The sequence below is a fragment of the Acanthochromis polyacanthus genome, chromosome 8 (assembly GCF_021347895.1).
Source record: "Acanthochromis polyacanthus isolate Apoly-LR-REF ecotype Palm Island chromosome 8, KAUST_Apoly_ChrSc, whole genome shotgun sequence".
Classification (NCBI taxonomy): domain Eukaryota; kingdom Metazoa; phylum Chordata; class Actinopteri; family Pomacentridae; genus Acanthochromis; species Acanthochromis polyacanthus.
Genome location: NC_067120.1, coordinates 25,460,778 through 25,474,955, shown reverse-complemented (window position 1 = coordinate 25,474,955; position 14,178 = coordinate 25,460,778). Strand labels below are relative to the sequence as shown.

Below are 14,178 nucleotides of genomic sequence, written 5' to 3'. Positions count from 1 at the left end.
TTTGCAGTTATTGCATTCAGTGTTAAAATCACGTAATCTTTGGCTTCTTCAGCATCATCTTTCCTGTCCCATTGCTTTCACCAGTCCAATGTTTATCTGGTTCAGTGATTAGACTCTGATGGTTTTATAGTGAATATGAATCATCATTCTTTTCGTCCCTTTTATAGCGTCTTGGTGGCACCAAGCAGAGTCCTAAAATGAAATCAGGCTCCTCCTTGATGACGTCTGATTTATGGGGTGAACTTGGCAGGGGATGATGGCATTTCAGGAGCTTGCCAGCCGATTGGTCTAAGGATCCTGCATTTCCATAAACAGGGGCTCCATATCCATATCAGAAGCCTCATATATAAACCTCAGGGATGATTCTTTCCCACTGCCACTGGTCAGTGCTGTCCTTCTTCTCAACTTTCTGTCCCGTCGTAGGTGAGACCAGTTTCCCAGTCTTCCTCCTCGTTGTACTCCTCCTCCTCTCTGCATGTCTCACCAGAGCTTGTAAATGGATGCAGAACGGCTGTTGCATGGAGTCTGTTAGCATTTTTGGGGAACCTGTTGGTGAAGTGCTAAGGTGATGAAAGTCCTGACCCTTGGGCTCTGTTAATAAGTGAAGGGAAATGTGATCCAGGGCAAAGGAGACGAAGGATCAAGTATTTGAACAGCACAGAGATTTGAATGAGTTGAGGCTGGATGATGCTCTTATTCACTTTTAACTTTCTCTGAAGATTTCTACTTGTGTACTTTTGAACTGTTTCACTGCTTTGGAAATTTTAGATGCCTGGGCTTTTTCCTGAACGCTACAGCTTTTATAATTGCATGATTGCAGCATTGCGTTACCAATTTTCTGAACTGCTAAAATGATTTGTGAACTTTATCAACTGTGTTTCATTGTTGGACTACTTGTAAAATTAAAAATTCTATGCTTGGATTATTTTAGTCTGTTTTTTAATGCTTTAGACTTTTTAGATGTGATTGTTTGGATCATTTTTAGATTCTCTCACTTCTTTCAAAAAAGAATGAGATAAAAAATAGATCAAAACTGACTGTTGAAGTTTTTTAATATATATATATGTATATATATATATATATATATATATATATATATATATATATATATATATTAACAGCAACAGATGAGGAAAAAAATCAAAGCTTGGACTGTTGCTGCGTTGTTGCTTTTAAAGGTGAATTTCATATTTTTAAAGCCTCTGGTTTATGAATATCTCTGTGCTGGGACTGGACATTTCTGGAGGTTTGGGCTGCAAAAAAAAAAGGCTGAAGAAACATGAAAATAAAAATGACTTATGCCAACATGCTTGTACAGTGTACTTTAAACTTTTAAGTATTTAACTGATTTATAAAGTCTGTCTGGGGTGCAGTGTTACTGTTCTCATGGAAATTAATTCATAGACAATTTTTACATTTTTGTATTTTCAGTATTATTGTTATAGTTATTTTATTTTATTTTTATTGCAATATACTGTTATTGCTTAGCAAAGCATATGATTGATTCAGAAAATTCAGAAGTTTGATTTCTGAACTTAGATTGGAATCTTCTGAAGTTCTTATCTGGAAAACTGAGAGAATATGTTTAAATTAAATTAAACACTGGCATTTAGTTGTTTTCAGATACTTCTACACCTCAAAAAATAACAATTGTAATAAGTCAGTTTAAATGTTTAATCAAGCTGTTTTTGATTAGTTTCCCCTGGAAAATGGAAAATTAATTTCTTTAAAAATAACTCCTGAAATCTGATTCTGGGGCCAGCTGCCTTGTTGAGACCAATTTGTTTTTGGAGCGTGTGAGCGTTTGTGGACTGATAAATGCTGGCAGCTATCATGCTGCCGTGGCACATTCTCCCACAGAGATTCTTCTCTGTGAAAGGAATTGATGTGTTAACTCCCAGAGGATATTTAGTTTTGACCACCTATAAGGGAGCTTATCGTAGGTGTCAGTGTCGACATTTGACCCAAACTCCAAACTTAGCTCTGTCACCACTCAGTTGATCATCAAGCATTTGAATAAGACACATTTATACACAGCAGAGTCCCTCGTGATTTGCTGATGATGACTTTTTCTCCTGCTTTTTTTTCTTCCAACAAGTTGTGAAAAAAAGAAACCGCCAACATGTCTGAGTAAGTACTGCTTCTCCATTACTTGTTACTGATTTTTGTGATATAAAATCATTTAGTTCAGAAACATCAGCAGTAGTTGATAAAGAGTTAAATATTTTCTCTTTGGATTGTGGAAACTCGCTCAAAATGGAAAGAGAAATAATTAACTTTTAAACTGCACTTGAAGTCAAATTCTTTCCATCTCCGTCTGTGTTACACTTTGGACTTGACTAGTTGTCTGTGCTCATTACAGCAAAAAGATGACTTCGAGCCGCAGGCATCATCTCAAGGTATGATACTCATCATGGTTTCTGTCTGAGCTTTGTACTGGTTCCAGTGCTTCAGGAATGAATCTGTTGATGGATACTGTAAAAAAAAAAAAAACAAAAAGAAAGAAAAAAGAAAAACAAGTTTCCTGAACATTCTGAGCTACAAGCCTCCTCATAGAAAATGTCAAAATTTTTGAACTATAAAAATCACAGGAAAACTTACAAAAGTATTTGCAGAGAATATTCATTGAATTATAACTGTATGTTTTTGTATTTCTCAATTTTCAATATATGATTCTTTTTAAAGAAGGGAATGTGTAGCTGTAGATCAAGCATCCTACGTCTTCTGTGTGTGAAAGTGTATAGAGCCAATGAAAAGTCATCATGAGGTATCTTTTTAGATCGCTTTGCCGGGACTACACAGTGGCTTGGTGGTTAGAACTTTTGCCTTGCAGCTACAAGATCCCCAGTTTGCATCCTGGCCTTCCTGCGATCTTTCTGCATGGAGATTGCATATTCTCCTTGTGCATGCATAGGTTTTCTCTGGGTACTCCGGCTTCCTCCCACAGTCCAAAAACATGCTGAAGTTAAGTGGTGATTCTAAATTGTCCATAGGTGTGAATGTTACTGTGATTGTTTGTCTCTATATGTAGCCCTGTGATAAAATAGTGACCTGTCCAGGGTGTCCCCTGCCTTCACCCTATAAGTCAGCTGGGATAGGCTCCAGTCCCCCATCCTAATGAGGATTAAGTGGTGTGTTTCCTCTCACCCATACTATGAACAGTAAAAAGAAAGAAAAAAATGATACAAAAAGAAAAAAAAGAATATGAACAATACAGAACGATGGAAAGAAGGCTCAAGATGAGGAAAGGATCAAAGATGGAAAGATAGAAAAGAAGGAGAGGAAAAGAAAACAAATTATAAAGAAAAGGAGGAAAAATATGAGGACAAAGAGTCAGATGTCTGACAGTATACAGCTGCTGGCTGTGAGCTGCAGCTGCTCTGCCTCACTGGGACGATGTGATAACTGCTCTCACTTCAGCTGTGTTTGTGGTTGAATCTGTGGTGCTATGGATATGTTCAGCTGCACCTCTATTTGAACTTCTATGACATGTAATGGTACACCACAGGAGTTCAGGGATACAGTAGTATACAGTAGTACACTACAGTAATGTCCTCAATATAAGCTGTTTTTCAGCTGGACATTGCAGGATTTAAAACAAGGCCCTGTACACCTTAGCCAAAATTAAAAAGATAAAGGTTATATTTGAGTTTTCCAGAAAAAAAGGTAATCATGTGTTATGTAAACTGACCTCGATTGCCATCAGGGTTTCCCAGAAGACTAAAAAACTCTCTGTAGATCTGTTTGGTCAGTAAATATCAATAAATAATCATTTAACTGATGTTGTGTATTTCTGCAGCAATTTAACTTGTTGGTTAATTTTGAGCTGCACAAAATATATAGTTTTGTGTTTCAAATAGATCTGATGATCAACAAATACAACAACATACTAGTCTATCTAGGAAACTATTGACTATTTTTCAGTGGTCCACCTCATGATTTCCTAAATTTTCGAAATTCGTCCTCAAATATGATGTAGTGGAACTTAAAACATTCGGCCTTTCCCATGTATTTGTTAAAGATCTTGGAAAATATCATTGTAATTTATAGCCAGTTATTGGTTAATTTTCAGGAAATTAGGCGGGAAATTGTTGATCTGTTGTAATGTGCAGTGGTAATCACTGTATGGCTGTTGTAAAACAGTTTATATGAGCTGTAATCGAAATGACTTATTGGTTTGGTTGAACTCCTGGTTATCTTGTCTTAGTCACAGGTGTCAGAGTAGACAGAAACCAGAAGCAGCAGCTCAAATGAGACAGTTTAAAGCTGTGTGGCACACCACCTGCTGGTTCAATCGGTTAAACACAGAGAAACTGTTACATGGTGTTGATAGAGTTAATTTTGAATTTTTCAACTGGCATTTGCTGTGGTTTTGGGTTCTGGAAACTAATTCAGATTACACTGTGTGAACACTTTGTTGCTTTGATGTGGATAGTGGGAAAAACTTGTCATTGCATTCAAAGGGTTTGCCAACTCTTACACTTTTCCTGTCTATCACCCAATTTTGATGATACAACCTATTTCCACATTCACACTGCTCTACAGTTTAAAGTCCTATTACAGATTGAGAGCTCCATAAGAATACAGCTTTATTGTTGTTAAGACAGTATCTGTAACTGGGTAGACTGAATTAATCTGGGTGTTCTGGAACACTAGAAAGAGCTGAAGTTAAATTTGTCTCTACTCTGGGTTTATTAAATGCCTGCAATGTTAAGTCCCAGGATGTAAGTGAAAATATTAGTTATCCAGACATATGGACAAGATTTTGTAAAAAAAAAAAAAAAAGTAGGTCAAAACCACAGACAGAAGCATGCAGCTGACATAGTGCTCACTTGTAGTCATACAGTGGGTTCGGAAAGTATTCAGACCCCTTGAAATTTTTCACTCTCTGTGTCATTACAGCCATTTGCCAAAATCAAAAAAGTTCATTTTATTTCTCATTAATGTACACTCAGCACCCCATCTTGACAGAAAAAGACAGAAATGTAGAAATTTTTGCAAATTTATTAAAAAAAGAAAAACTGAAATATCACATAGTCATAAGTATTCAGACCCCGTGCTCAGTATTGAGTAGAAGCACCCTTTTCAGCTAGTACAGCCATGAGTCTTCTTGGGAATGATGCAACAAGTTTTTCACACCTGGATTTGGGGATCCTCTGCCATTCTTCCTTGCAGATCCTCTCCAGTTCTGTCAGGTTGGATGGTGAACGTTGGTGGACAGCCATTTTGGGGTCTCTCCAGAGATGTTCAATTGGGTTTAGGTCAGGGCTCTGGCTGGGCCAGTCAAGAACGGTCACAGAGTTGTTCTGAAGCCACTCCTTTGTTATTTTAGCTGTGTGCTGAGGGTCATTGTCCTGTTGAAAGGTGAACCTCCGGCCCAGTCTGAGGTCCTGAGCACTCTAGAAGAGGTTTTCCTCCAGGATATCTCTGTACTTGGCCGCATTCATCCTCCCTGCAGCTGAAAAACACCCCCACAACATGATGCTCCCACCACCATGTTTCACTGTAGGGATTGTATTGGGCAGGTGATGAGCAGTGCCTGCTTTTCTCCACACATACCGCTTAGTCTGGGAGTCCTTCATGTGTTTTTTGGCAAACTCTATGTGGGCTTTCATGTGTCTTGCACTGAGGAGAGGCTTCCGTCGGGCCACTCTGTCATAAAGCCCTGACTGGTGGAGGGCTGCAGTGATAGTTGACTTTGTGGAACTTTCTCCTATCTCCCGACTGCATCTCTGGAGCTCAGCCACAGTGATCTTTGAGTTCTTCTTTACCTCTCTCACCAAGGCTCTTCTCCCACCATTGCTCAGTTTGGCTGGAGGGCCAGGTCTAGGAAGAGTTGAACCTTGAGTGCTGCAGAAATTCTTTTGTAACCTTGGCCAGATCTGTCCCTTGCCACAATTCTGTCTCTGAGCTCCTTGGGCAGTTCCTTCGACCTCATGATTGTCATTTGCTCTGACATGCACTGTGAGCTGTAAGGTCTTATAGAGACAGGTGTATGCCTTTCCTAATCAAGTCCAATCAGTTTAATTTAAGACAGCTGTACTCCAATAAAGAAGCAGAACCATCTCGAGGAGGATCAGAAGAAATGGACAGCATGTGAGTTAAATATGAATGTCGCTGCAAAGGGTCTGAATACTTATGACCATGTGATATTTCAGTTTTTCTTTTTTAATAAATTTGCAAACATTTCTACATTTCTGTTTTTTTCCATCAAGATGACGTGCTGAGTGTACATTAATGAGACATTAAATGAACTTTTTTGATTTTGGCAAATGGCTGCAATGACACAGAGAGTGAAAAATTTCAAGGTGTCTGAATACTTTCCGTACCCACTGTAGATACAGTGATGTGCCACTATCTCGCAATGATACAGAAATCTTCAAGAAATCCATGGATCTATAAGCCCCATCACTGCCAAAATCTAATCACTTGGTTATTTCTAACCTTCCGGGAAAATTTCATCTAAATCCGTCAGTCCGTTTTTGAGTAACGTTGCTAAGAGAGACTAGCTAACACATATGGTTACATAACTCCACCACATTCCTTGGTGGAGTAGTTATCTGGGGAATTATTGTGCTCGTGCTTCACATTGGCCTCATCGTCCAGGAGTGACATTTTAGTTTTGTGTTATTTTGATGTAAGTGCCCACAGTGCCATGTGACACCCTGTCCAGCAGATCCAGAAAATTCCTGTTACGTCTACATATTGCATCCAAGCTCACCTCATAAAAACGAGGTACAAGGCAGGGCAAAATCTCTTCCAAAATAATTCTCATATATACACACGTGGACAAAATTGTTGGTACCCCTCAGTTAAAGAAGGAAAAGCCCACAATTCTCACTGAAATCACTTGAAACTCACAAAAGTAACAATAAATAAAAATTTATTGAAAATTAAATAATCAAAAACAGCCATTACTTTTGAATTGTTGATTAACATAATTATTTAAAAAAAACAAACTAATGAAACAGGCCTGGACAAAAATGATGGTACCTCTATAAAAGATTGAAAACTATTTGACCAGAGTGACATGATTAACTCAGGTGTGTCATTTAATTGACATCACAGGTGTTTCCAAACTCATAATCAGTCAGTCTGCCTATTTAAAGGGAGACAAGTAGTCACCCTGCTGTTTGGTGAAAAGGTGTGTACCACACTGAACATGGACAACAGAAAGCGAAGGAGAGAATTGTCCCAGGACATCTGAAAAAAAATTATAGACAAACATCTTAAAGGTAAAGGCTATAAGACCATCTCTAAACAGCTTGAAGTTCCTGTGACAACAGTGGCTCATATTATTCAGAAGTTCAAGACCCACGGGACAGTAGCCAACCTCCCTGGACGTGGCCGCAAGAGGAAAATTGATGACAAATTGAAGAGACGGATCGTTGGAATTGTATCCAAAGAGCCCAGAGCAACCTCCAAAGAAATTAAAGGTGAACTCCAAGGCCAAGGTACATCAGTGTCAGATCGCACCATTCGTCGTTGTTTGAGCCAAAGTGGACTTCATGGGAGACGACCAAGGAGGACACCACTGCTGAAAAAAACTCATAAAAAAGCCAGACTGGAATTTGCAAAAATGCATGTTGACAAGCCACAAAGCTTCTGGGAGAATGTCCTTTGGACAGATGAGACCAAACTGGAGCTTTTTGGTAAGGCACATCAACTCTATGTTCATAGACTCAAAAACCAAGCATACGAAGAAAAGAACACTGTCCCTACGGTGAAACATGGAGGAGGCTCAGTAATGTTTTGGGGCTGCTTTGCTGCATCTGGCACAGGGTGTCTTGAAAGTGTGCAAGGTACGATGAAATCTGAAGACTATCAAGGCATTCTGGAGAGAAATGTGCTGCCTAGTGTCAGAAAGCTTGGTCTCAGTCGCAGGTCATGGGTCTTCCAACAGGACAACGATCCAAAACACACAGCCAAAAACACCCAAGAATGGCTGAGAGAAAAGCGTTGGACTATTCTAAAGTGGCCTTCTATGAGCCCAGATCTGAATCCCATTGAACATATGTGGAAGGAGCTGAAACATGCCATTTGGAGAAGACACCCATCAAACCTGAGACAACTGGAGCTGTTTGCTCATGAGGAGTGGGCCAAAATACCTGTTGACAGCTGCAGAACGCTCATTGACAAATACAGAAATCGTTTAATTGCAGTGATTGCCTCAAAAGGTTGTGCAACAAAATATTAAGTTATGGGTACCATCATTTTTGTCCAGCCCTATTTCATTAGTTTGTTTTTTTTAAATAATTATGTTAATCAACAATTCAAAAGTGATGGCTGATTTTGATTATTTAATTTTCAATAAATTTTTATTTATTGTTACTTTTGTGAGTTTCAAGTGATTTCAGTGAGAATTGTGGGTTTTTCCTTCTTTAACTGAGGGGTACCAACAATTTTGTCCACGTGTGTACATATATATATATATATATATATATATATATATATATACATACAAGATCGATCAACCAAATTAGTACTATTATCTGAATACCCTGTTCATCCAATCGAGATAGTATGATAAATTATGAGGATTATATGTGAATAAAATGCAAATGTGAGCAGTATAGAACATGAGCGTTTGCTAAATTAAGCTAGCTAGCAGCTTTCAAGCAGTTATCTTCTTCTACCGAGTATTTATTTCTTGAAAATATCTCTTTGTAAAGTAATTTAGCTGTGACATGTGAATTGTTCTCTCGTATGGGCTGCAATACAGTCATTATTGTATTAAAGAATCTATCCAACTATCTATAAGTTGCATCTAATTATATTTAAGTAGAAAAAACCATGAGGATGCAGGTGAAGACCAAAAAACTTGTGGAGCTCAGTCAGATGATTGATAGAGAAATGGTCTGAGGGGTCTACACAGAAAACAAATGAGGCTGTAGAGATTGTGGAAATCAACCAAGTTCTTCAGAAGTGAACTATACAGCGAAGAAGGAAGATCCACTTTTTAACTTTATTGTTACTTGTACATGGCTTATGAAATAATGCTTTATGCACAATATGGGCTAACAATTGAATCTCTGTGTACGTCTATACTCTCATGACTACAAACACATTTTAATGAATTACTTGCACACGAAACTGAATTAAACTTTTTAGAAAAAAGAGCTCACATCAGTGTTCACATGGAGATAAAGAACTCCTCAAATATTTGTTCAAAATTGTTGAACAAATGGATCAATTAGCTACTTGCCTTTGACCAGTTGACTTTTTGTCTCTCTTGCAGAGTTTGATGCTGCAGATTGCGGCGGGCATGATAGAAAAGGAGAAAAAGGAACTTGTCGTTGCCAAGCAGGCCTACATGGCTGAGAAATGTCCCACTCCCAGCCTGAGTGGAGACCAGACTGCCCTCATGGTAAGAGATGTTACCACTGAGAGCTTTGTCATTTCTTTATCAGCATCTCTTTAATTGGCGACTCTGTTTGACTGTCAAAACTTTAAAGACTTTTTTTAATTCATCATTTGTCATTACTACTGTACATTCATCAGTGAAATTTAGTTTTCAGAATATAAGCTACTATTTATACTTACAGGAAACCTGTAAAAAGTTGCACGCCCTCATCGATGCAGTGGATGAGGAGAGGTATGACCTGGAGGCCAAAGTGAGCAAGGCTGATAAAGAGGTACACCTCTTATTACTATTAGAGGCGACAAATATTCATTCTGTAGCATGACATTGAGCCCAAAAATACAGAGTTATAAACAATGAAATAGTTGATATGCTGTACATAGAATTTTAAATGCAACATAATGGACAGCTTAAATGAGCAGAGCCATGGCAAGTTCTCCAAGGCACTTGAAACAACCTACCTGTCAAGACACATGGAAAACTGCAATAAAGTGCACAACAGCTGCATTTTGTGCACTTCAGAGATTACTATCGCAACAACGCATCATCAGTAGGGTAAAACTACCCCGTCTCATGATGGTCTAAACCCAGCTCACGTTCCCTATTAGTGGGTGAACAGTCCAACTGTCGGTAAATTCTGCTTCACTATGACAGGAAGAGCCGACACTGAAGGATCAAGCTTTGATCATCAAACAAAGTTACTGTAGATAAAGAACCAGATGATTCTTGTAGTGGTAATCTCAATTCTTGTAGTGGAGATTTTGTGTCTTTCTATGGTATTTTCCCCTGTTTTTGTGCTGATTTGTGGTTATTTTGTAGTCGTTTGGAACCAGTTTATGTTGCTTTTGTCTCTTTTTGCTGCTTTTGTGTCTATTTGTGGCAATTTTGCCCTTGTTTTGGTCATCTTGCATCTTTTTTGTGGAAATTATGTGTGTCTGGGTAAGCTGGTTGTTATGCACTTTACTGGGGTAATGGGATTTCTTTAAAAGGCAAAATAATTTTGGTTAAACCTAAAATACTTAATAACTTAAAATTAAGATGCCAGTGTCAAGCTCTGAGGTACACCATGACTGAAGCACACTATACACCCACTAGGTGTAATAATAATAATAATAACAACAACAACAACAACGATAATAATAATAATAATAATAATATATTTTATTTGTATAGCGCTTTTCAAAATACTCAAAGACACTTTACATATAAAATCATCAAATATAAAAATAGAGGACTATCACAAAAATTAGTCACAAAATACATCAGAAAAAAATTAAGAAATAAATAAAAAAGTAAAACCACTGCTTCACTGTTGGCTTGATTTCAGTTTTCAACTTCTTGTTCTACTTAGATCGATGACCTGAAGATCAAAGTGGTGGACTTGGCCGGAGTGAAGAAGCCTGCTCTGAAGAAAGTACGTATGTCTGCTGACGCCATGCTGAAAGCTCTTCTGGGCTCCAAACACACAGTAAATATGGACCTGAGGGCCAACCTGAAGCAGGTCAAGAAGGAGGTGAAAGAGGAGGTGAGTCTTTGCAGAAGGAGGATCATGCAGAGTTTAGTAAGTGAAAGAGGGGTGGATTTTTATTGAATGTGGTGCCTTGTTTGTGTCCTTCAGCCTGCAGAGGCGGTTGGTGACTGGCGTAAGAACATTGAGGACAAGGCTGACAGGAAGAAGATGTTCGAGGCTGCCTAAAGAACTTAACTCTGCTCCTGTAGCTGCTCTGGGCCGTTAGAACTTTTTATCAAATTTCAGGATTTTTTCAGTGAATTGAAATACCCTTTGTTTCATTAAATTTGTAAGTTTCAGTCTACACTGTTATTGTACATTTGTATAGTGAATGGTTTAGACTGGTAAAGACCCTTTCATTTCTGATATTTCAGGATCACAGTTCTCTGCAGTGCTACATCCTGTTCCCTCTATTGACATGGTCACTTTTGACAACTTCCTGCTCCTAGTCTTTTTGTAATAAATGTGTTTTTTTCCTACATCTGCTGACATGAGATATTTTGTCTTTGACTCAGTGATGCAGAACACTGCTGACTAAGCATATGACACACCTTTATCAGATTTATTGAGTGATTACAACGTTGAGCTTGGTTTCCTGGATTTGTTTCTTTTGAATGTTGCAATGAAAATTGAAACAGAATTCATCCTTATTTTTCAAACATTAAAGGTCCTTTTTCTTTTTGTCTTTCTTTTTTTTAAATTTAAGAACATAAACAATCAGGAGCAAAAGTGAAACCTGAAAGCTTACTACCAATGTCTTATAGAAGTATCATAATGCAACTGATTAATGCTGCTAAAATTTATTATAACATGAGTTCTGTTTGAAGGTGTGCTTAAGCTTTATTGAGATTGTGCTCTTTTATAGTGCATGACAACAAGAGACAAGACATAATATCCATGTTTCCTAATGCATCAACCCCATTTTTGTAGAGATCACATTTATTTGCAACTAAACTGGATTATATTTTAGGTAACACGATGAGGAAATGTTAATTATATGGCTGAACAATGGTCGTACTGAACATGTTAAAATGCTCAGTGATGTGCTCAGTAGGAAACATTTTTGCAATATACTGCCACATGATTATCCTGCAATGACCAAACATAACATTATTTAACCAAACTGCAACCTTTTTGCATCCTAAGTGCTGTTGCTGGCTAACCATACACAAATGTTGCACTATGTACTGTGGAGTACATAAATGTAGCTCAGAAATGGATTCGGAACATAATCCAGTTATACTTGCCATTACAATGTCATTGGGAAAGTCATCTAGTACTATATAAAATTAATGTGGGGTTGTCATGTTTCATATGATCAGGGAGTTGTGAAAAGTGAATGTTGAAATGTCCCATTCTAATTTCCAGATCAATAATTTAGGAAAATACCTTTTTTTCTTCTTCACTGAGCTGTTGTCTTCATAAACTTTAGATATGAGACACAGTCAACAGCCCCCAAAAAACTGCAAATGAACCATGAGTTTAATTTTTTCATGACCAGAAATCTTTTAGATCGCTTTTACTATTTGGTAATTCACAAAAACTGTTGTCCTTTCGGGGCTGCACAGAAGCTTGGTTGTTAGTACTTTCACCTTGCAGCTAGAAGTTCCCCGGTTCAAATTCCGGGGTGGGCCTGGGATCTTTCTGCATGGAGTTTGCATGTTTTCCCTGTGCATGCGTGGGTTTTCTCCGGCCACTCCGTCTTCCTCCCACAGTCCAAAAACATGCTGAGATTAATTGATGACTCTAAATTGTCCGTGGGTGTGAATGCGAGTGTGATTGTTTGTCTGTATATGTAGCCCTGTGACAGACTGGTGACCTGTCCAGGGTGTCCCCTGCCTTCGCCCTAAGTCAGCTAGGATAGGCTCCAGCACCCCCCGCGACCCTAGTGAGGATAAAGCGGTGTATAGAGAATGGATGGATGGATGTATTTTCACTCAAATCCCCGCTTCAAACTTTATAAACCTGCATACAGTTATTGCGAAAACTTGCCTGTATGATAATGCTATTTTAAGTTAGGGTTAGGGTTCCCATTTTAGCAATTACGGTATATAAACATTTAAAAAATGGTTTACAGTAAAGCAAAATGTCATTGTGCACAGCTATAATGACATTCAAAATGTTAATTAATGTAGAATTTATCTAACCTATTCTATGAAGACATTTTGGATATTAAATTATATCCATCTTCTGTTCATCTTTTATCTGATTACAACTACATTATAGTGTGTTGTAAATCATTTATGATATGCACAAATATGCTTCATGTTTAATATTTATTCATTATTTAAAAAGTCAAGTGTTTTAACCTTCTGTTCAGCAAGGCTCACATACGATACGTGCTAAATGTCAGTATTGCTTGAGCATCACCACACCTGTTTCTTATAGTCACCAGAATAGCCAGATTGGTGAGGTTTTAAATTATGTCGAGCAGAATGCATAGCTCTCAGAGAACAGACAATCCACATCGACCACATGGTGTCAGCAGAGGACCTCCTGTACCACACCTCACTGCTTTCAGGCTGCAGTCCACTTCAAACACCTTACACATGCTGGACTAGCAAAGTTATGAAATTGTTTAAAGCACAAAATTTTTAGAAGACATTTTAACAAATGTACTGAACATTGTGCATATTAATATCCTCTGCTAATGCTGAGGTGTTTTCTCAAAGGCATTCTTATGCAATTTCCATGTTTTAGTTTACGGTCTTACTACTCTGTTTTTCCACTGACAAAACACATGACTATATTAAATGGACCTGCTGTCCCTCAGAAGGTAAGTCAGTTTGAGTCTTCATACATTATGTGACTTTTAACTTTCACTTTATTACATCTTGTGTTTTCTATTGCTTAATTCAGTTGCCGTCTCTTTTGTGTTTTTAGTTGGGAATCTGACATTAAGCAAAACAGCTCTGATGGACTCAAGTCAAAAGGTATGTCTTTAATCTGCCTCTGAACACAGTTACTATATGGCATAGATGGTCTGGTACATTTTGAATGCCCATTCTGCATAAATTTGGATATAAATTAAACAGGCTTAAGAAAAAATAAAAACTCTGTCAACAATATTGATAACAAACTACTGACTACTAGTAGCCAGGATTTTCCGTAGCCAGTGGGCTTCTGAAGGTCCTCCTGACTCTATAGACTTATGAGGATCAGAGAGTCTGTCCTCCTCCACCAGGATGGAGCTAGAAGATTGATTATCTGACCGACCGAGTCGACCAGAGTCCTCCTTACTCCTTCATCCATCAGCATCATGTACGAGAAATAAAATGCTAACCAGCGACAGATGTTTTTCTTGTAG

The 14,178-nt window shown here is 38.1% G+C and overlaps 1 protein-coding gene across 1 annotated transcript; it reads left to right on the top strand.

The window, feature by feature from the left end:
• Window positions 1–335: 335 nt before the first annotated feature.
• Window positions 336–11,365, top strand: LOC110964569 (troponin I, fast skeletal muscle-like). The gene is made up of 7 exons (XM_022213347.2): window positions 336–423; window positions 2,099–2,130; window positions 2,363–2,399; window positions 9,239–9,367; window positions 9,546–9,635; window positions 10,713–10,886; window positions 10,980–11,365. The coding sequence occupies exons 2-7, from the start codon at window positions 2,123–2,125 to the stop codon at window positions 11,055–11,057; spliced, it is 516 nt and encodes a 171-aa protein (XP_022069039.1). The 5' UTR covers window positions 336–423; window positions 2,099–2,122; the 3' UTR covers window positions 11,058–11,365.
• The last annotated feature ends 2,813 nt before the right edge of the window (window positions 11,366–14,178 follow it).